This window comes from Ursus maritimus, unplaced genomic scaffold, assembly GCF_017311325.1.
Source record: "Ursus maritimus isolate PB19 unplaced genomic scaffold, ASM1731132v1 scaffold_4, whole genome shotgun sequence".
Classification (NCBI taxonomy): Eukaryota; Metazoa; Chordata; class Mammalia; order Carnivora; family Ursidae; genus Ursus; species Ursus maritimus.
The window spans coordinates 2,308,471-2,331,549 of record NW_024426552.1 but is presented as its reverse complement, the minus strand read 5'-3'; the positions used below and the strand labels follow the sequence as shown (position 1 = coordinate 2,331,549).

Here is a 23,079-nt window from a genome sequence, read left to right as displayed (position 1 = left end):
ACACGCCTTCAGTGAGGGGGCCCTGTGTTTTGTTTGTTTACCTTAATACCTATTACGAGTTCCCCAGAACCAAAGTTCTGAAATGCTGACTTAATCTTCAGAATCTCTAACAGGGAACCCCAGAACTTTGGTGGTTACAACACTATTGCATGGACTTACTTTCCCCCTTGTTTCTCTCTGTCGGGCCCTGTTCTGTCTTCAGGGGGAGCTCACTTCCCGTTTCGGTGGCGCCAGGCCTAGCCGTGCAGGCCAGCACTTTTCCTGGTGCCTGGGGGCTTAGTTTATAGGTTGTAGGTCAGTGCTTTAACTCCCCTAGGGCCTGGGGTGCAGTGCTGAGCCTGGTCCCTGCTCTGGTCCGGTGTGGTCTCACGGAGAGATGGGGCATGGCTTCACACCCATGTCACTGCACCTGTGGCACCCTGGTGGCTGTGCTCACAGTGCGACAAGAGACGGGAGCAGGGGGCGAGGCTGCCACGCGAAGGGCACCTAGGAGCTCAGGGAAGAGCACGGGCGGAACCCTGGGTGTGTGGCCAGGAGGACCCACCGACGCTGTGACCGCATCCTGTGTCAGGCCACCCAGTAAGTTTGCCAGTCCTTCGTGGGCTTCCTTTTCATGTTCCACACAGTTCTGGACACAAAGTAATGTTCAAACTTGCTTTATAGTTTGGAATAAATATTAGATTGTTGAGCTTATAGTTTATCTTAGAGAAATTCCATGCCATCTGGACTTGAGGGACTTTTTCCTAAGGCCTCTTATTCATAAATTAGTTATCCCAAAGGAATCAACTTAGCATTTCAACCAGATGCCCCATAACCGAGTGTCCTTCCCCTGTGTTATTCGGTTATACCGGCACACTTGTTCTGGAAGGAGGAGGAGCAGGCTGCGGGGAGCGTTTTAGGGAGACGGTTCTGGTGCTCCACGGTGGGGGTGGGGGCAGTGGGCAGCGTGGGGTCGCAGGGGCTGGGGGGCGCTGACTGACGGCCAGACCAGACAGCCTCTTGGTCTCGTTGCTTTGGGATTCTGTTGAGTACATGAATTGGGACGAATGGATCATATCAGTCTAAACCTGTGACATGTTCAAATTACAGGATTTTTTTCAGAGTTCCTGTTGATTCCTTTTAAGTGTACGTTATCATCTTATCTGATTGCTTAGAGTGTGTTCCTGCCGAGTCCACTGAAACCCAACTTGTTTTTAATGACTCATTCTTTATACATAAAATCTAACTTACTAAAATTTTTAACATTTCATCTCAGTATATAAACATGCCTTCCAGCATTTTGATTTTTATTAATTTGCAAGCTACTTTTAATAAATCTGTACTTTATTTTTTAAAGTAAAGAGCTGGGTCAGATTTTCATACATACGAATTTGATAACATCTCTGTTGGTAATTGTTTTATTAACCGGTGTGATTTCTCGCCTTTGGAAACGTTAGTGCACTTGGCCCTGGAGTGGCTTCCCATTTTCTTTAACTTTAATCTTGTACGTAATTCGTGATTATAAAATGCATGTTCATGGTAGGGTTATTAGAAGAAGGTAATAAGCAAAATGAAAATAGATCTTAACTCTTAGTATTTGGTATGTATTTTTCAAACTTTTTCTCTTTATGCACACACAGGCACACAGTACACCACGCATAATGTTTTGTATTCGCATTTTGTGCTTAATACGTTGTAAAAATGTTCCCATGAGTGGGGCGCCTGGGTAGCACAGTCGTTAAGCGGCTGCCTTCGGCTCAGGGCGTGTTCCCGGCGTTCCGGGATCGAGTCCCACATCGGGCTCCTCCGCTGGGAGCCTGCTTCTTCCTCTCCCACTCCCCTGCTGTGTTCCCTCTCCCGCTGGCTGTCTCTCTGTCACATAAATAAATAAAAAATCTTAAAAAAAAAAAAATGTTCCCACGAGCAATGAACGTATTTCTCCGCCATTATTGTGAGTGTGTGACACGCCCTAGGGGTGCTATGCTAGTTGTTTGCGCGGCCCTGTGCTGCACGGACACATCCCTGCTCGGGGTGAACAGCATTGTGGATGCCCTTTGAGCTTGGATGTTGTGTACATCCTTTATTACTTCCTTAGGATACACCCCTAAAAGGAAAATTGCTTGGCCAAAGGTTTTGTGCACTTTTCAGGCTTTTGGTGAGTATTGCTGGCAGAGGGCTGACCCGTGAGCTGCCTCTGTGAGTGGTGGCCCTGTGACTGGTGGGGGCTGGGCCCCTGCGAGTGGCTGCCCTGGGTGCTGGGCTGCCGGTGCACTCTGGGGGGCCCTTCTCCACACTGGGTGCTCCCCAGTCCCAGCAGCTGTTTTGGGCTCTCCCTTCTGAGTGAACCGTCCAAGCTTAATGCGAATTTCTGAAGCATAGTTCTTTTTTGTTATAGAAAGAAGGTCTAGAAACAGGGAAAGTTGAAGGGCATGATAAGGGTTAGAGAGCTTCATGACTGTGTGGTCTGCTTGGTAAGCACCAGGTCACGGGGCACAGTTGGTGTTTGTGACCGTTTCCTCTCCTTCCACCTGTCTAGCTTCAGGGGAGAATTCTGCGTCTCGTCAGGAATAAATGCCGGTGGTTCACAACCCTTGAGAACGGCTTCAGGATAAATGGCTGAACTGATAGATTCTAGAAGCTCCTGTAGTGAAGAAATGCACGTTAGTCCTTCGGGGCTCTAGGAGTGAACTGGTGGGATCCCTTTGTTTTCAGGGGCAGAAACAGCACCGTGGGGTGGAATGTCTGGAATTAAGCCGGGTACCGATTTTGAAATCTCCTTGGTGCTGATTATTTACCTGGCGGATCGTCTAGACCGTAGGCGACTTCACGCTTTTTGTCTGATTTATGACTCCAGAGATTTAGCCCTTCCTCCAAAGGGTGTGACGGGGCACAGAGACTTACAATCTGTCCATTTTGCTACTTGATAGTAATTAAGGCGACATATTTCCTGAGGGGAAATATTGACGTTCACAGCACCAGGATTTTAAATGTATTTCTGAGTCCATATTTAATCAATTTCTTTGTGAATTATTATTATTAAGGATAAAGAAATCTAGCTTTTCCAGTCTGTTAGATGGACGTGTTGCCTTTTCCAAATCCTTTGGAAACTTGTAATTTTATACCTTTGATATTTCCACACCACGGATAGTTCTTTTTCCCCCCTCTTTTTTAAGTAGCCTCCATGCCCAACATGGGGCTCAAACTCACAACCCCGAGATCAAGAGTTGGGTGCTCTGATGACTGAGCCAGCCAGCTGCCCTCTTTTTGTAGTGAAATTGTATCATATCTACATGTTAAGCCGTGTTCTTTAAGTTTTATTTATGAATTAATTATGAACCCCGCTCTTGTGGAGCTCACGGTCTCGGGTCTGGGGGGAGAGAGATCTACAGAGAGGAAGTGATTGCAGTGTGGCCGTGGCAGGAGTGTGGTCACAGTGGGGCCCAGAAGACAGAGCAGCGGGGGCCAAGTTCCATGAGGACGTGTGTCAGCCGAGCCGGGTGTGGAGGGGTGAATAGGAATGTGCTAGACGAGGAGAGGAGAGCCCGAAAAGTTGAGTGGGCTCAGCTAGGAACAGTCTGAGCAGAGCCGGACAGCGAGGTTGGGTCTGTGCCATAACGAGCTTCCTGAGCTGTGCCGGTAACCCTGAGTTCTGTCCTGTCAGCTGCCGGGAACCAGAGGTGCTTGAAGAGGGCCGCATGAATGCAGTTTGGGGACTGATGGTGACATGATCACCTTACCTTACTGGGAGCCCTGGAGGCCGGGTCTGAGACGGACTCGTCTTCCATCCCTCCCCGCTGCCCGTCATTCAGCAGCAACGCGGCTCGTGGGGTGCTAAGCCAGTTGGTGTCTCACCGCCTGCCTGATGCCTGTGACCAGTGAAGGAAGGAAGGAAGTGGGGGAGGACAGCAGTTGGCACTGCAGGGAAATAGTAGCAGTTGGGCCACGTGCTGTGCTCGGAATTTTCCAGACAGTCCATTCATGTCTCTGTAGGTGTGTCGTGCTCTCCGACCCCCTGAAAGACTCTTCTCGAACTCAGGAATCCTGGAATGCCTTCCTGACCAAACTCAGGACATCGCTGCTTATGTCTTTTACCAAAAACCTAGGCAAGTTTGAGGACGACATGAGGACCTTGAGGGAGAAGAGGACTGAGCCAGGCTGGAGCTTCTGTGACTATTTCATGGTCCAGGTACGTGGTGAAGGGTAGAACTAGACAGCTTCCCTTTTCTCTTCCTGTCTTTGTAAATAAGGCAGGTTTTTGGAGGTAATTGTTACTGGCATAGTTTTATAAAACCCAAGAGGCAGTACATAGTACCTAACAGACGTTTCCATCTCTGGGGTCCTCGAGCGGATCAGAGGTGCTCTGCGTCTGGCCTTTTATGAAAGGGCCTCAACCTCAGAGTAATCTGGGTTTTGTTAACACTGTCGGGCCTTCCGGGGCATCTACCGTGGAAGTGACTGAGGCAGGGGAGCGCTAGCCGTGGTGACGATCCCGAGGACAGGGATGCCTACCACCTGCACGACACTGCGAGTAGATTAGGACCTCCCGGAGACATTTACTTCCCCTGGTATTAATGTGTAGCCTTGGGCTCCAGTAAAGGACAGTCTTGAGCTAGCTTCTAGGGGACCTTTCTAATACTGCAGAGTGACAGGAATGTTTCCCTTAGGTTTCCTAATTCTTGTTCACCATAGTTTGACTGTAAAAACCTAATTTTCGTATTTAAATTGCACGTGTGTGTAAATTACTGAAGAAATAATGCACTTGGAAAGACCAATTCTTACTAGAAGTTTTGATACTGATCTCTAACTCCGCTGTTTACGTCTTAGTGGTGTTGGAGTGACGGGGTGTGCATAGGGGAATTGCACCCGTCCACAACTCACTGTAGGATTGACCCGTTACACTTCACCTTTCAAGCTTATTAAACTTAGTTTCTAAGACTACAAGCAAGGAGGGGGTGATCCAAGTGAACCCAGTGGTGTGGGATTGGAACCTGAGACATGAGTATGAAGCCATGGATGGGTCAGAGCTGGAGATGCGTGCGTTGACGATTATACACGTGCATGTATTTCCTTGCTCTGTCCTCCGACTGGGCCTAGAAAAAAGTGACTTCTCAGTAACATAAGCACACTTAGTGCCAAGAGCTTGGTTTCTAAACTCCATTTTTTAAATTCTATTTATTTGAGAGAGAGCAGGAGCTGGGGGCGGGGCAGGGATGGAGGGAGAGGGAGAAACAGACTCCCTGCTGAGCGGGGAGCCCGATGTGGGACTCGATCCCAGGACCCCGAGATCATGACCTGAGCCGAAGGCAGATGCTTCACAGACTGTGCCACCCAGGCGCCCCTAAACTCCATTCTTTTTTTTTTTTTTTTAAAGATTTTATTTATTTATTTGACAGAGAGAGAGACAGCCAGCGAGAGAGGGAACACAAGCAGGGGGAGTGGGAGAGGAAGAAGCAGGTTCCCAGTGGAAGAGCCCGATGTGGGGCTCGATCCCAGAACGCCGGGATCACGCCCTGAGCCGAAGGCAGGCGCTTAACTGCTGTGCCACCCAGGCGCCCCCCCTAAACTCCATTCTTAATAATAAGTACCAGGGCTCCTTCTAGATGTGGTTGAGTCCAGGGCTGGGGTAGGGAAAACACAAATCGACCAGGAATAAAACTTACCAGAAAGTAAGGAAGTATCCTCCCAAAAGATGGAGGTCCATCAAAACAATGTTAGCACCACCTAAAGGAGCCTCCTAATGGCCAAAGCTGGAACAGTTTGTACAACAAAATAATGACAGAACTGGGTTTTAACCCATGGAATACAGTTCATATCCATGAGCGCTTACAGATATGAGTAGTTGGTTAGATTAGTAAATGGAGAAGGTTCAGCTCTTCCATTTAGAACGCCAATTAAAAAGCTTGTGTCTGGGAAGGCAAGGGCAATACCAAAGATAGAGGGTGTGCGGTCGTGTCCCTGCTGCTGAGGGGCCGTGGACAGTTCTAGGGCTCATGGTGACCTTTTCCTACTTCCTTCTGGCCTCTGTGCATTTGTAAGTGTTAACACCTTCTGGTCATGACACTGATGTTTACTTAGTGTAATAGAAGCGTTACTTGTAATGCCGCCTGCTTTTCTCTGTCGTCCTCTTTAACAGCAGCACATTGTTTCAAAGAGTTGATTGACATTTTCCTTTCTAAAAACTTCTGTCTGGGTAACTAGGAAGAGCTGGCCTTTGTATTCGAGATGCTGCAGCAGTTTGAAGATGCCCTGGTACAGTACGATGAACTGGACGCCCTGTTTTCTCAGTATGTTGTCAACTTTGGCGCTGGGGGTGAGTAGTGCACTTACAGAAGCAAATTATTTTCTTAGTAGAGTTTTCCCCACTCTTCAGTAGTCTGGAAGCTGCTATTATTTACTTGCCTAATGATTAAATCACCTTTTATTGTTTTGTGCAGACGATATAGGGTATATCTTATAGTTCTGATAGGAGATGATATGAGAATTCAGAACTAGTCGCTTTCACTGTTAGAAGCATCTTAAGCAAGAAAAGCATTTATGAAGAGGGTGTGTTTCAGATATAAAGAGTCACTACTACTTACGGCTTCTAGTTAGGCTTCTGCTTCCGTGCCTCTTTGCTAGCATAAGCGTGGGAATCTCGCACTGCTGACAAGCCGTCTTGGTAACATCTGAGCTCTCACTGCAGAGTTCTGAATGGCAGCACTGTCATGGGTGTTCATCTCTCTTTTAAAGTTTTAAAGTCTTGAATTTTTTAGAAGGACGAAATTAGCACAGTGAAACCATGTACAGAGAAAAAAGTTCATAGTCGTTCTCACTGTGTTTTGGTTGATACTTATTTGGTAGAAATGGCATCATATTACGTAGACATTTGTCTGTAGTTTGTTGTTCAGGTTTTAAGGTATTTTTGTTGGTAGCTGCATTATGCTTCACAGCGTGGATTCATTAGGGTTAATCCAGCCACTCCTTGGTGTTGGACATTTGGGTTGTTTCCATTCTGACCACCACGCACAGTGAGGTAACAGACATCTTTGTTGGGTGTTCTTTTTGAGAGAACCCTGATACGGTGTCTGAAGAAAGAAGTGATTTCAAGGAACTCTAGTGTCTGTTAGAAAACCTGTAGGAAGATGAGGTGCTGGGACAGTCAGCTTGGGCACCGACTTCGTTCTAGAAATGAAGACGAATGGCACCGATTGGTTCTCTCTCCAGACCAAATTTAGGAAGTTCAGATTCGGATCTCTTACTTTGCTAAGACACAGATGTAAACATAACCAGAGCAAAGTATTTACTAATTAAATTTTAAAAATTTGAGAAGAGGTAAAATTATATTTTATATCTCCATATGGTACATATTTAGATATCTTACGTGTTTCTTACATCATGTTTCGCATAATTTCTTTGTTCTCTCAGTTTTAAAATCTGAGACAAATTAGAACCCACAAGTAAGCGTGAACCACATTTTGCAGCTGAATGATAAGGTCGTTGATTTGTTCATTCATTTAATGGATGCTTACTGAGAGTCCCATGTGTACCAGGTGCTGTGTTCTGATATAGGAGGTAACAAAACAAAACCCCTTCCTTCTTGGAGTTCACATGAAGGGGAAACAGGTGTAGAAGAAAAAAAACCTTCAAGTCACGTAGTTGTAATGAGTGCAGGCCACAGAAAGGGTTGCGGGTGAAGGGGCAGAGTGTGAGGGTAGGTGCTGGCTGACCCCAGAAAGTGTGGTCTGGGAGGCTCTCTGAGGAGGTGGCATTGACAGAGTCCTGAGTGAAATGTGAGAGGAAGCCAGGAGAGGGCTGGGCAGGGGGCCTGACAGAGGGGCCTGCTGGTGTAGGTGCTCCAAGGGCTGGGGCGGGTACCTCCCTGAGTGTGCACTGGAGCAGCTCTGAGTATAAGTGCCAATCAGTAAAGGGTGCTGTTAGTTGTAGTTGGCACCTGAGATGTTCGGTGACATCAGTGTGCCGATACTGAGTCGCTTCCTGCTGGGAATGCAGCACGAAATGGTATGACAGCTCTCTTTTGGGATAAGAAAAATAGATTCAATTTTTGCCATATGGGTTGAATGACTAGTTATCGTGGGCTCTTATGCTTACTTTAAGGCCATGTTTGAGTGTGGGGCTATAAGCTAGAATTGGGGAGCCTTGCTGGAAATTTTTGACAAGCAGCAATGTTTCCCTTCTGCTTCCCTCTACTACTACTTCCTCGTGCCTATTGTCCTTTTCTCCAGGAGCATGATTCAGGTAGCTGACATGGTTGAGTTAGAGATAGGTGCGAGGCTTCAGTAAGGAAGGAAAAGGGTAAGGGAGACAGAAAGACCAGCGCGGTCATGTGAACGGGCTGCTCTCTGGCACCCAGGCACGGTACGTTCCAGCCTGGGCCTTGTGCCTTCCCTCGGAGCTGACTGAGCATGGAGACTGTGGCCTCCCTGACCCCTAGCCTGGCAGTCTCCAATTGCATCCCGACCTGTTCATGACCCTCTGGGCATGGTCCATCGGTGTGCGTTGTGGCCTGGGTCCTGTGGTTCAGCAGTTACCATGTACTGAGCGGGAATACTGGTGGGAACGGCCCTGTCCCCACATCACTAGCCTGGTTCCATGCCCACGTGAAGGGGGTGGGCCCGTGGTCAGGGAGTAACTGGTTGTTAAGCCGCCCGTCGGCACCTGCGGCCTCACAGCCCCGAGCCAGAATCTCAATAGGGTGAAGTAATCTGTAGTCAGCGCCTTTCATGATGTGTGTTTGTTTAGATGGTGCCAACTGGCTGACTTTTTTCTGCCAGCCGGTGAAGAGCTGGAATGGATTGATCCTCCGAAAGCCCATAGATATGGAGAAGCGCGAATTGATACAGAGGCAAGAAGCCACCCTGTTAGATCTGCGCAGTTACCTGTTTTCTCGCCAGTGCACCTTGCTCCTCTTCCTGCAGAGGCCGTGGGAGGTGGCTCAGCGCGCCCTAGAGCTGCTGCACAGCTGTGTGCAGGAGCTGAAGCTCTTGGAAGTGAGTCTCCCGCTTTCCCCATTTGCCCGTTTCTTCATTGTTCACACGCAAAACTCTGAACCTCGAGTCCCAGGCATTGAACTGTTTGTGCTGTAGGAGAGAGATCTCCTTTCCTGAATGTCCTGCATTTTTAGCGTATTATTTGTTTAGGTACTCTACGTCGATTAATGAATTGTTCAGAAGTGTCATTTCTGCTCTCACCACGGGGGAGTTCATGTTGGCCCAGAGCAAGACTCTTAGATCTGTTTCTTTGTGTAAGTGTTTGAGAGAACTTCGGCTTTATTCCCTGGGGAAGATCGCTCACCTACCGCGCGTGTACACGCACGCACACATCACATGCATGCACACATCACACGCACACACACACACGGCGCCAGGCTTTGTAGGCAGACCTGCACTTGATTTCAGAGCCGCCTCTTTGTTTTGCATGTGAACACAGGGTAACAACGTGACACACAGGAATTAGTAGCATGAAGTTTCGGGAAGGTACATGACGGGCACGTGGGTGCACGTGTGTGTGTGAATGAAACCCGTGAGCGAGGCTGTATACTGTGCTCGGTAGTGGAATGTTGGCCTGTAAGGCTCGACTCCCCCCGGGGCTCCTGCACTCTCCCTGCTCACAGAATCGTACACGTTTTAGTGAAGTAAAGGAATGTTAATGACTGTCCAGTCTGGGCGGGTTGGGGGTTCTCCCCTTTTTTGTTTCAGTGACCTCTCTGCCCAGAAAGGGGCACATACGCTCATACACAGGGTTACATAGCACCTCAGAGGGTTCGCAGACACCCCCACCTCACTGCACCCCATTCCCTGGTTAGGAACGAGGTGAGCGATCTGACTCCATTTTACAAAAGAGGAAAGCAGGCCTGGAAGTGGAGAGGTGACTTACCCAGCAATAACCAGTCATAGGGTCAGACTCCATGCCAGACTCGAGTTCTCTGTCGTGCCCCTGCCAGTGCGCCCAAGGGGCACAGTCATAAAACGTCCTTGGGTATAATTATACTGCGTTGGCCGAACCCTGGTGGAGCCAGTCTTTCATAATAGAGTAACTTTCATCCTCTGTGTCCTAGGATACCAAAGAATACGCTCAACACTTAGTTTGAAATAATCTTAAGAGATACACTTTTTTTTTTTTACCCAAACGTAGAGCATTTATTTTAGTTTATTTCTAAAAGAGAGATGCCAAGCCTAGCTGAGCCACAGACTCATGAATGTAAGAATTTGTATCAAATTATTTTTCTTGCCTAGATACCTAATCAAGCAACTGAGGGAAATAACCATTTTCCACCTCGGAAGGATGTTCTTGTGGCCCCGTCCCACCACGTAGACTTGGGCGATCTGCTTTGGCTACTCCGATCTGGCTGCGAGAGTGGGGGCTGCAAGGACAGGGCTGTCTGTGTTCATGTGTGCCTAGACATTTTACCTGATTTAGAGATTTTATCATCTTAGGGGATTCGGGGAGAAATAGGGTGTGTGGTAGAGTCCAGGCGGTTCACACTCAGCACCTTCAAACTGGGATCAGCCCGGGCGGGTCCATCAGGAAGAGCTGTCGTGCAGCTCAGGCACGGGTGGGCAGCTGTGGAGGGTGGTGCAGAGCCAGTCCCTTGGTGCTGGGCCCTGCCCGTCACAAACTGAAGGATTTAAGAATCTGTCTGAAATTCTTTTTCTTGCCCCACGAAGTTGACTAGTCATAGTATGGCAGCCAACCTGCAGAGAGGAGAGGAAACACTGCCGGTGTGGCTGCTGCCACTATGAGGGGCTGGGCCCTCCTGGTGAGGGGCTGCTGACCCTGCAGGGGACCAGCTGGGCACCTGCCACCACCTCCTGTCAGCTCTTCCAAGCATTCTGGAAGCTGGAGGGCGAGGGAGCCCGCGGATGCGTTACATACAGCTTCCCGGCTCTGCAAGGCCTGCTGGGGAGGTGGGGGAGCACTGGGGAGGACAGGCATCCTCGTCCTAGCATGGACCCCTTGTCACTCCGGCCCACCCAGACCGTGCTGGCGGGCCGCGTGGGGACACTCATGGTGTCCCGCTCCTTCGTGGCACAGCAGCACACAGCAGATTCTCCTGCCTTGGCTTCTCTCTCGAGTTCCCTGCTACCTCTGGCCATCGTAGGAGTTTGTGGAAACGGGTCAGCTACTGCCTTTGTGGCTGGAAAGAGAAGCATGCAAGGAGCCGGTGGTGGGGCTCTTACCCGGAAATGCTCCTGGCTCCAGGTCAGCGTGTCTGCGTGATGTAGCTCGATCCTCTAGGCTCTCGGCCTCTGGTGCGGAAGTTCACCGAGGGCTTTTCCCGTGCTTTGTGTTGTGGGCTGCACTTCACATCCGTTGCAGGATTCTTTCCCCTGGTTCTGTTCTTTCCTGAGTGAGCTGGTCATTGTCCTCTCGACTGTTCCTCGAGGGGGACTGCCCCCACTACGAAGCATGTTGATTGTACTTTGCACCTTTCCGGTTTTGCTGTGTGCTGCCTTAGAGGAGTTGACCAGAGCTGAATTCAGGGTCACTGCTTGCTTTCTCTTTCTCCCAACTTCTTGTTGCCTGGTCTCCTCACGCTGCACACGGTGGGGGCGTGCTCTGTGACCGTGCCATCCCTCGGCATCCCTACCACGTGAGTGCCGTGGACAATAGCTGGGCCCCGGAAGTGTGCTGTGCCCGTTGACCTGCCTAGGGCACGAGCTGTCGACCTCCTTTGTCCCACGAGTGAGCCTGCACAGTCCTCGCGGAACCCTTGCTCTCACGTGTGGTCGGCACCGACGTGAATGCTGTCCCCTTGCGGCCCTCTGCTGGGAGCTGCTTTCTGTCCTGTCTGCTGTCCCAGCAGTTTGACTCTAATCTGGTCATCAGATGTCCTTTGAGAGGGTCAGGTTTTAGGGAGACAATCCAGCATGGAGGTTGGGCTTTGGAGCCAGAAGGTCTGTGCTCAGACCCCACCCCAGGCCTCCCCGCCAGGGATCGTGACTCGTTTACTTGCCTCTTTAAGCCCCGCTTTTCCATCCATGAGATGGATTCAAACAGCAGCCGCCGTGCGGGTGCCGAGCGTGTCCAGGGAGCTGAGCTTATCACGCTGCCTGCCGTGTCTCAGCCCTTCGTGCCAGTCAGGTCTTAGCATGACCTTCCTTGTGAACGTCTTCTCGAATATTTCTTTCCAAGGACAGCGAGTCCGTGTGAATGTGCTTGTCAGCATTGTCGTAAGACTGTAGAGGCTACATGGTACTTCAAGCACAAAATTATTCTCTCAGCTTTCTCATTTCAGGTTCTTTCTGGAGTTTGGCTTCTGGGGGGAGCGTTGTTTTATCTTGAGTAAATTTTTCAGTTGGCAGTTACCTGGAAAAGTATATTCTTAGAGTTTCTTTTAAATTTTTGTGGAAACATTCAAAATTCAAAAGATCCTAAATTATTTACATTTTCTGTACATTTAATTCTACTCTAAAAAAGAGACTCATTTCCTGGTGTCCGGGCTCGCTTTTTGGTGGGGTGTTTTTCACATTTTTATCAGTGGCCAGAGGCCAGTGTGGAGCTGTGGCTTCTGACACAGGCCCAAGGGGGCTAGGCGTGGTGCCTTCCCGGGCTGAGGGCTAAGCTGTGTAGATGAAGAGGCCAGGGGCTCAGCCAGCTTGGAGGCCGGGTCTGTGTGTAGTTCTTACAGGGTTTAGCTTCTTTTGTTAATCCTTTTAAGCCCGAAGCCTAAGTATTACAGCCCGTTCTTGCATTTCTAATTGTGACATTTCTTTAGCAGAAAATGCTATGTGTGTTTGCTTTTGTGGTTTGTAAAACATATCCTGGTAACCTTCTGGTTGATTTGTCCGTTGAGTTAAAGTATCTTTGTCGGTAGGAGGCCACGTGGTGGCAGATGCCATGGGAACATGCCCCACCTCTGTAGTGGGACCTGGAGTCCCGGGCCAGGGATGCCAGGGAAGAGTTGTGGGCCAGCTGCTCTGATTGAAAACGTGTAAAAAAGGAAATTGTACCTGCCCTGTGCAGCCGCTAGGGACCGAGGCGTGACACCCACAGAGTGAACTTTGCGTTCCACCTCTGCGCGAACTCAAGTGACTCTTTCACGAAGGTTTTTTTTTTTTTTTTACAACATTAAAAAAAAAAAAATTCCCTCTATTTACCAAACATTGAATATATTGTCTCCATGAATTTGGAAGGTAAGATGCTTATTCTACCAGCAGGAGGCGTCCTTTTTGGTCTGTGGCCTTTCTGTCCGGAGGAAGTGCGTTCTTTCAGTTAGTCCTGTTTTGAACATTTGGATTGCTCAGAATTAGTTGTAGCTGCATCAGTGTGTATTCTCATCTGTCCGTCTATATGTGGTGTACTCATACACATAGACTTGCTAGCTCAAGGACACACGTGTTTTTAAAGCTTCTAGTATACATTTTCGAGTTGCCTTCCAGAAAGATCTTCCCATTTTTCATTTACACCAGCAGTGCCTATTTCTCTGCATTTTTGATAAGAAAAAAAGTAATAATGTGCATATATTTTAATCTTTACCAAACTGTAAGTGAAATATAAGGAAGATATTTTCTAGAAGGCCATTATATATTTGTCATGATGACTTCCCAAATGAATTTTTAAAAGATGTGTCCCCCTCAGTACTGATTTGTCTCTTGTCGGCTTCAGTTCTGATTATGCTTCCAGATGGGGTAGGCCAGGAAGGACCAGGATCCCAGAAGAGCCACCTGGTCGAGAGACGGCCGGTCCCCCAGTTTGTGAGCAGGCACTGCATGTGGTAGAAGCTTCCAGGTGAAACTGGATGAGACAGGAAGGTGTGCCTTCCTGGCTGGCCACTTGGATCTGTGTTCCGAGGTTTGGGCTCAGCAGAGGACGGAAGCCGAGACGTCACTGAGGAGTGTAGCTTAGGGTGCCTAAGTGCCTGCTGTGTTCCAGGAGCTCTGTGGGGCTCCTCAGTAGACTTGGGGGAGGGGTTGTTGCGTGACCCGGAGCCGTGAGGACCTGACGAAGAAGAGGAGTAGGAATGGACAGGAGGACAGGTCAGTGCTGGATGTGTTGCTGAGGAAGAACCGGTGAGGGTCGGTGCTCTCAGGAGGAGAGAAGGGGAGGGCTGGTGAGTGTCGTTCGGGAGCCGGTGGGTTGCCGGCAGGGCGCTGTGCTAAACATGGGGTGGGGACACGGCACACGGTTGAGGAAGAAGCAGGTTCCTCGTGGTTCGGGAAAGCCATAGTCGAGTGCACTGAGCTGGCCGTGGGAACGGGGGCAGTGTTGCCAGGTGGTCAGAGAAGAACGTTCGGGTACAGGAGGAGTATCAAGGATGCAGAGGTCCCATTTCTGTATGGGCGCTTCAGTTCAGTGAGCATTTTCGTGGCGCCTACTCTGCGCTAGGGAAGGCTTCTAGAGGTGGTTTTGTATGAGCTAAGTTTTAAAAGTGTCTTTCATTCAACAGATATTCCTGGAGCCCCTTGTTGTACCAAGCAAGCATTTATTCTAGGGACTGCATTTTCAGCAGAGAGCAAGATAGACCAGACCCCGTCCTGGGGAGTTTACGTTTTAATGGAATGAGTAGGTTGCATGAGAATATGCCAGGTAGATGTGGCTTGTGGTGGCAAATGTGAGAGCATGTTTAAGGCAGAGAAAGTTTTCGTGAAGGAGCTGTGAAGGAGCTCAGTCTTGCTGGAACTTGGGGTGGGGCAGGGCTTGCTAGTAAGTCTACATAGCTATCAGGAGCTGGATTTTGACGAGATTGTGGAAGTGTTTGTATGGCATCCTGAGCCTGGGTTTTGTTCCGAGGTCTGGTAAGGAGTCGTTGTTGGGTTTGAAGTGGGGTGCCATGAGAGGTGTGGGACCTGGTGGGGCGGAGGGCAGATGGAGGCGGGGGAAGAGCCAGGGGCCAAGGTCATAATTCACTGGGGAGGACAGCATTCTGAACTAGGGCAGTTGGGGTACATTTTAAATAAAAGGATTCAAGAACAACTTATTCAGTGAGTCTACTGAATGTCTATATGTAAAAATAAATCTCAATCTCATACCAGACACGATTCAGGTAGAGTTTTGATCCAAACATGAAGGGTAAGACAAAGAAGCTTCTAGAAGAAAATATGGGAAACTCTCTCCACGACCTGGAGGTTAGGAGGTAGTTCTGACACAGGACTAAAAGGCACTGGCCGTAAAGGAAGACAGTGACGGACTGGACTACGCAAAAATCGGAACTTCTCTTCGTCGGCAGGTAGCATTGCGTGAGTGAAGACTAGAGCTGAGTGAAGACTCGAGCCACAGCGCGGAGGAGCACCTGCAGGATATGTAGGGGGGAAGGGCTCTTCCCCAGCGTATGTGAAGAGCTTCTGCAAATCAATGAAGAGACTGACAGATCGGTAGAAAAGTGGGCAGAAGCTATCCAAATGGCCAAAAAGCACATGGAAAGGTGCTTAATGTCTTTCATCCTCGGGAAGTGCAGACTAAGTCTGCAGAGGCCAGTACACAGCCCCAGGACGTCTGCGACGGCCGGCTTGGCCGGCATCTGCGAGCGGGTGGGGAATGAGCCCGTTCGTGGCTGAGGGGGTGGGAACGGGTGCCACACGTACACGCGCCCCATGGCCCAGCCGTCCCGCCCTGGGCACCCACACAGACTCACTGTGCGTGTACCAAGAGACGAGTGCAGAAGTGCTCGTGGCCGCCTTACTCAGAATTGCTGGAAACGACATAACGCGGATGTCCATCACGTACACGGGTACGATCCTTGTGATCTGCATGCACAGCAGACTGCCCTCCTTTGTCCTCCTGTGTAGATCGGCGCACAGGGGGTTGGGGGTCTAATGAGTCGGAGAAGGCTTCCTCCCCCAGAGAGGGGGGCGGTATTGCAAATAGTTGTATCCGTAGTAGCCAAACCCTGGAAATGACCCAAACGCCTGCGGACAGGGATGGATAACTAGATTGAAGCACATCCGTAGAAAGGCACAGGACCCAGCGGCGAAGAACTCGCTGCTGACAGGCCCTGCGAGGTTGGATCACACGGCTGGTTCGACAGAGAAGCCACGCACGGAGGAGCTCGTGGCCTGTGATTCGGTTTGTGGGAGGTTCAGCTGCCCGTGACTGAGGGCAGAAAGGGGTCACTTTTGGGGGTGGGTTTTGACTGGGAAAAGGGGCTCGAGGGAACCTTCCAACATCACGAAGGTGACCTGTTCTTGATCTGAGTGGTGGTCACAGTTGTGAAACTTCACGGGGCTCTGGGGTGAGCATTTGGGCCCCGCACGTGTCTCACCATGTGTTTATAAGCTTTTTTTAAAGCGATGAGAGAAGTAGGACTCCGGTGATGCTTTAAGCATTTCTGAGAGCCCTAGATCAGCCACTTCTGACATTGCGCCGCCGTGGAGCCCCGCTCGGTCAGGCGCTGGCGTGTGTAGAGGGGTGCTGGGCCTGGGGGGTGTTCCGCTGGGCTTTGTTGGGGGGCCGTGCCCACACCAGTGAGCAGCAGTGCAAGCGGCCCGTGCCCCGGGAAGCACCAGATCGGGGTGCGGTGCCAGTTCCTAGGCCGATGTCTTTTGGCAAAAGCTTAAACGGCGTGTGATGGCAAGTGTAGGGAGCTGCAGCCGTTTCTGAGCAGAGCCAGTTAGGGCGCAGGCATTCCCGAGCGGGCCTGGGAGAAGCCGGAGCTGTGGCCAGGGAGCGGTCAGCGCGGGGGTGCTGGGGGCCCCGGGGCAGGACCGAACGAGCAGTCCCGGGAGGACCTCCAGTCGGCGGGCACCCCTCTGTCCTGCTGCACCCTTCCCTGCCCTCCGCGGCCACCTCCAGCTTGGAAGTCGGTCCGCGGCCGGGGTGCTTTTCCACCCCTAGCAAAGCTGCCGCCTGGCGCTGCTGCTTTCCACGTGCCGTTTTTCCAAACTCACCAAGGTGGTACTTGCTCTTTGCAGAAAACAAAGTTACCAAGGAAGTATCTAGTCCACAGTCTTTCCACAGAGGAAGACCTTTTTCATGGCGTGTGGCTCTCTAGAGCCTGCGCGTGGACGAATGCGCCCTCCTGTGTCTTGCTCTCAGGTTCCCGGCTGCTGTCGCTCCCCCCTCCTCTGGGAGAGTGACCCACACCGCACTCAGATCCCAGAAACCCGCCAGCCTGCACCTGGCCCCTCCCCGTGCTCCCCCTGCAGTCCTTCCCAGTGCTTCCCTCCCCGGCTCCTCTTAGTGCTCCCCCCACCATGGCCCCTCCCTGTGCTCCCCCTGCAGTCCTTCCCAGTGTCCCCCCCCTGCACGGTGGCCCTTCTCAGTGTCCACTGCCACATGGCCCCTCTTCGTGCTCCCCCTGTAGCCCTTCTCAGTGCTCCCCCCAAGGCTCTTCTCAGTGTTCACTCCTTGTGCTACTCCTTGTGCTCCCCCTGCGGCGCCTCTGAGTGCTCCCCCACCGCAGCCACTCCTGGAGCTCCGTCCTGCAGCAGCTCCCTGCTCTGACTGCTGGGTGTTCCTGTTCTCTCTCTGGGTTCCTCTGAGTCAGAAGCCTGTGTATAGCCTTGGTGCGTTTCCTTTATTCTCAGTGGCAGAGAACCAGCATGTGCCTGAGGAGAGGTGGCACGTTCGGCAGAAGTTTCCACAGAACGGGTGCCTGTGATGGTAGTGTCTTGTGAGGTGACGGAACCCAGAATGGGCGGTACCTGGGAGCTAGGAGGACCCTTGAGGCTGGCTCAGCCGACTTAGAGCCCGCCCTGGTGTGACTGGAGAGGGAGGGATGCGCCCTGTCCAGGCTCCCCAGGCTGCGTCCTGCCAGCCAGCTCTTGTCTGCACCCCTGGCGTGTGGTCCGTTGTCTGGGCCAGAGGAGTGTCTCATGGTGTAAGTAGTTTCTGTGCCCATTTTTCTTCTGAAAGGATCGAAGTCGTTTGTCTCATTTTGCAGAGACTGGGCAATTTAGCTTTTTGGGAACCTAGGCACTCTGGTTCCTTCCAGTTGGTTCTAGGTCCTTGTATTTGTGCTCAGGGTGTGTCGAAGGAGTCTTTTTTTTGTCAGCATTAGGCAGCTCCCCTTGTCAAGCAATGTACAGTCACCTCTGAAGTTCTTGTTTTTGAATAATACCAGTTAGCAGATCTCACCAAACTGGGCACCACCTGTGAGATCCCTCATGGTATTAGTGCCACCAGGAGAAGAGTCGGGCCCGCCAACTCCAAGTGTTAAGATGTCGTTGATGGTGAGACACATCCCTATTGCAGAGATGCTGAAACGTGGGAAAAAGTGCGTCTTAGGATCGGTCATATACAGTAGATGCTTTTTCTGTTTGCGATAATACAGCGTTTACTTTATTAGTTTTGTAATGGAAAGGCTCAGAGACAGAGCCATAGAGACGATAACGTGAGGAACTCCTGGGCCCACCATCCCCAGGTACGGCAGCTACCAACCCGCGTGTGACCATTCTCTTCTTTGTCTGGGTCCCTGTCCACGGTCCCCTGGGTTATTTTTAGGCAAATCTTAGACATCATGTTTTATTTGTGGGTAATAGTTCAGAGTGTATATCCAAGCCACAGCAGCTCTTTTTTACAAACACAATCACACCTAAAAAAATGAACACATGAAGTAATTCCTGAGTATCATCTGGTACCTACTTAATGCTCAGATGTGACGTACTGAGCATGGTCTTTCTGGAACGGGGCCCAGGGCTCACCACTCACTGGAGGTGCCGGCTTCTGCCCTTGTAATGTGTGCTCTCCAGCCTAGAGGAAGTGGTGATAGCCTTTCTGTAGCAACCTTTTCTTAATGAGCTTTTCAGAATATGTTCTTGCAAGTCACGTCCCTCCCAAGGCTCTCATCATCATCGGAAACATAAAACCAAGAAGTGAGTTTGGACGTGGATCACCCCTCGGCTCCCCGGAGGCGAGCTCTGTGAAGGCAGCCCTAGGTTGGGTCAGTGCTTGAGGGGGCGCACTAGAGCACGGGGACTGGGCGCCCTCCCTGGGCTCTGTCTCCAGCCCGCGCTCGTGCCCCCCAGGTGTCTGTCCCGCCCGGTGCTCTGGACTGCTGGGTGTTCCTGAGCTGCCTGGAGGTGCTGCAGAGGATAGAAGGGTGTTGTGACCGGGCACAGATCGACTCCAACATCGCCCACACTGTGGGGTTATGGAGCTATGCCACTGAAAAGGTAACGAGTGCTGGCGTGGGTGTTGTTCCGGGCTGTGCCTCTGGGGCGGGTGGGTGGACAGAGGAAGCTGTTTGGGGAAGTGTGGTTCTCTTAGTCATCACACCCACGGTTCTAGGCACTTCAGGGTGTGTCTGGTAGTAGTGATGCACAAAATGGTTCCCTGCCAGTGTCACTCTTCAGCAGAGGCCAAGGGCTTGTCCTGTTAGTGCCTAAGATGTTCTCTGTCAGGAATTGGGGGGGTGGAGGGAGGAGGTACAAAGAAGGGTGAAGAGGGAAGTGTCGCGTAGAAGTGAAAGTGGCTTCTGCCTTAGTGACGGACAGTCACCCTGTGTGTGGCAAGGTGGCCTGCTGGTGTCAGGTCGCTGGCTGCAGACTGAGGGGAGGCCTTGAGCTTGGGACCATGCGGGTAGGTGAGTGGGGTAAGCTGAGAACTGCCAGCGTCGCCAGCCTCAGAGTCACTCGGAATTACCGCGCGGAAGGTGTGTTTCTGCATGCAGGTAAGAATTATTTGGATAGGAAAGCTAAGTTTCTTCTAGAATTTAGTTGGATTTTAATTTTTGTATTCAAATTCATAAATTCTCCGCTGACTGCTGTTGCATATTACTTGAAATTGTGGTTTATCTCAACAGCTAAAGTCCTTGGGCTATCTGTGTGGACTTGTGTCAGAAAAAGGACCTCACTCAGAGGACCTCAACAGGATAGTGGATCTTCTGGCAGGTTTGGGGGCTGAGCGACCTGAAACAGGTACTTTTTGATCTATGTCTGTGCAAGTGGCACAGTGGAGGGTAATGAGTATGTACGTGGCATCTTGGCACATTGAATTCAAGTTCTAACCATGTTATGCTCCTTGTTAGCTGGCCAGATTGATATGTAAGATATTTTATTTACCTTTTACTAATGTAAAGAAACGTTAGAAATAGTCTAAGAAATTGGAAGGATTTTTAAAAATGTTTGAGTCTCTCACAGGCTTACACGGGCTGATCATGACTTTCTGCAGCCTGTGCGGAGTTAAGGTGCACCAGGCTCCCTCTGAATTACAGGGCATCTAGTTTCTGAGCAACATGGACGGACAAATCCTCTTACTCAATAAGTTGCTCATAGGTCATAGAGCCCTTTGGAGGGAGCCTTACTGATTCTTGCAGGTGTAAACTGAGCGATAGGAGTGAGATTTAGCCAAAGCCTTGCTGCGGTCCGGACCATCTGTGGGATATGTGATGTTCCCACTGCCGGGCTCCAGCTTGAGACGGCGACCGTTGTGGTAGTGATAGAGTTGAGAACTCTTGTCTCCATCAAGAGTGAAATATTACACACGGGGCTTAGAGTCTCTCATGGCTCTTCTAATTGGACAAGCACAGAGGTGGTGGTGCAGTTCCAGGTGCATGGCTGTTTGTGATTTCCCCAGGCGGCAGGTGAACGCCCGAAGCTGCGGCGTTGGAGGGTGGATGTGAACTCATGACCGGACATACTGAGGATGAATAAGGACTCTTGTTTCTTTTTGTTTAAGCCAACACAGCTCAGAGTCCTTACAAGAAACTCAAGGAAGCACTGTCATCAGTAGAAGCTTTTGAAAAGCATTACTTAGTAAGTATTACAAATGGTACCTGTCTACCCCTGGCAGAAAACAGTCTCTGGAAGACTTAGCTGCTACATGGCCTTGGGATAGGGAATGGGATGGTGTTCGGGACCTCCTTCTTACTGGCCTTTTATGTTTCTTTGTGGTGCCCTAGGGAGCTGCAGATGACACCTGGGATTGTAGTTGTTCGTGGAACGGTCATTAGTATCCCTGATGCCAGAATTAGGCATAAAAGCATCTTTGGATATTTATAATTTTGTTCAAAGGGGTATTGCTCATTCAATAGAATAGAAGTTATAAGGAAGAAAAAAAATAAATTATAAGGAAGGATAATGAATGGTTTTCTGTGTACCAAAAAAAACGCTTTAGGCTTGAACAGAGTTACTGTGCTTGATTTTTAAAAGATTGCGATTCGGAGACCCCGTGGGAAGCGCAGCACACGTGCGGGCAGGAGCTGGGCGGGCCGGCTACACTCCAGAGTCACGGGGAACCTGGGCACTTGTTTGTCCCTGTTATCCAAAAAGTGAGAAAAATAGCAAAAATGTTGCCCACATACAGAAAGTACTTTGAGAAGTTAAATGTTCTCTGCTTCCCGAGTTCGTGTTTAAATTATTATTAGGCTTCCTAATTTACGTACAAGTCCATGACTTTGTGTAAATCACACACTACGTAAAAACTCACTGCACACATGGATGCGAAGTAAACAGCGCTGTGTTAACAGCGAGGTCTTTTGCCTCAGCGCCGGGTAAGTGTAGGGGGTCGGGCTGACGCGGCTGTCTCCTGTCCCGCAGGACCTGTCCCACGCTGCCATCGAGATGCACACCAGCATCGGGAGGACCCGCTCTGCTAGGCTCGTCGGGAAGGACCTGGCCGAGTTCTACATGTAATTGATCGTGAACGTTTCTTGGGGTTTCAGACACGTCACCTGTGGGGTAGGAGAGGGTCTGTCGCATGTGGGGTTAACGTGAAGTTCACGTGAAGTGCACGGAAATGTATAGAATGAAAAATGTAGATCCTGTCAGCCCATCAGCATCAGCTCTGTTTTTCACTTTCTCCTGAAAACCAAATGGGGAGGTTCCCAGCTTGTTACCCTTAATACCTGTTATTGATCTTTGTGTTTCTTTCATTTAATTAGATTAACGTAATGTACTTCTATGTGCAGGGGATGTTTAGAACATATATCTAGTTTTGTAATTGTGTTTAATGACAATTCAGAGGGAGTAGGAGTTTTCATCCAGTGGCATAAATTGAGATGCAGACTCTGAAACAGTTTCTCACACAGCATTTTCTCTAGTTTACGTCAGTTGCCTCCTGGGCAGATTGAAAGCCTGGAGGTCCGTGATGTACAGTCCCTGCCTGTGTTCTGTGCGCGAGAGAGGGCTGCTCTGGGGCCCAGGGGGAGACGAAGTGCACAAATGCTGCGAACGTCGCCACTCTCAGCCCAGCTTCGGGGTTGAGTGCTGGAGATAAGACTCAGAATTCAGCGTTTTTCTCATGTGTTTGATAAAATCAGCCGATTGAAGAGAAGAAACCCTGGCTGGCAGTATAATTGCTATTTCAGAGCCCTGGAAAGGGATAGAAATTCTAAGGGAAAAGATGTTTAAGTCATCTCAAGTGTATGCTTGAAATGCTATCTTAAAATCTGTAATTAATAAAGTAATTTTATTAGCTGAAACCAGAAAGAATAATGTAACTGATTGAAGTGGCTGCAGAGGGATTTGTGTGTCAGCTTAGTGAACTTCCCGGTTTTCCAGGTGTGGTTGGGGCAGCTGGCCAGTCATTCAGCTGATGTTGGGCAGTCAGGGCTTAGAGTTCGGCGCTCCTGAGTCTCAGTCTAGAGAAGCTGAGGAGTGAGTGTGTAGTTGATGGAGCAAAGAAGCCGCATCCTCAGAGGCTGGGAGTTGAGGCCGCCGGGACGCTGGTGCGGGGAGCCCCAGCGCGATGGCATTGGAATGCTAGTCAGAGCCTCAGGTCCTGGCTCCAGCTGGCCGCGGACTAGCCGGGTGGCCACTGGCCTCTGTCTCTGGGTGCCGAGGAACGGTCTGTAGACCCCCTGCTCTAGAATGTAAGAGTCTTTGGCTACAGCTAGTAATGGAAGGAGTGTGAAGGTTCTGACCCCTTTGAAACACGGGAATATAGGAACACCAGCACACAATGCATGTAATTGGGTAGCTTGAAAATTTCTGTAATTTGAGGATTTGAGAACTCGCGTTTCTTTAAGGCTGGGGTAGTAAAGAGTGGGCTGTGTCCCCAGGATGCCTGGAAGAGGTGAGTGCTTGCTTAGTGTTGGCCTTTGTCCGGTGAGTTCAATAGCTGCAGGCCTGCGGGAAGGGAACGGTCCGTGTCATCGCTGGGGCTTTGGCCAGCTCCCCTCAGTTGTGCTTTAAATTTTGTTTTATTCTGAACATCTTGAAGGTTTAAATCAGGACCTTAAGACCCTCTTTTGGGTGATGTGTATCGCTATTTAAATCCTTCATA

General features: G+C 50.2%; 1 protein-coding gene and 1 long non-coding RNA gene across 4 annotated transcripts in view; one reads left to right on the top strand and one right to left on the bottom strand.

Annotated features, from left to right (window-relative positions):
- Nucleotides 1–3,952, bottom strand: part of LOC121100523 — an 8,525-nt gene extending 4,573 nt beyond the window's left edge. Inside the window, exon 1 of one of the 2 annotated variants that reach the window (XR_005832279.1) lies at nucleotides 3,717–3,952. This is a non-coding gene — a long non-coding RNA (uncharacterized LOC121100523). The remainder of the gene's footprint in view (nucleotides 1–3,716) is intronic. The other variant, XR_005832280.1, reaches the window with a different exon arrangement.
- The window catches only part of TRAPPC10 (trafficking protein particle complex subunit 10), an 83,905-nt gene that overhangs the window by 35,658 nt on the left and 25,168 nt on the right, over nucleotides 1–23,079 (top strand). For both annotated transcript variants that reach the window (XM_040621850.1, XM_040621848.1), the window contains exons 5-11: nucleotides 3,970–4,165; nucleotides 6,178–6,289; nucleotides 8,719–8,966; nucleotides 18,882–19,028; nucleotides 19,658–19,772; nucleotides 20,533–20,609; nucleotides 21,393–21,484. In XM_040621850.1, coding sequence (XP_040477784.1) covers nucleotides 3,970–4,165; nucleotides 6,178–6,289; nucleotides 8,719–8,966; nucleotides 18,882–19,028; nucleotides 19,658–19,772; nucleotides 20,533–20,609; nucleotides 21,393–21,484 — 987 coding nt within the window. The remainder of the gene's footprint in view (nucleotides 1–3,969; nucleotides 4,166–6,177; nucleotides 6,290–8,718; nucleotides 8,967–18,881; nucleotides 19,029–19,657; nucleotides 19,773–20,532; nucleotides 20,610–21,392; nucleotides 21,485–23,079) is intronic.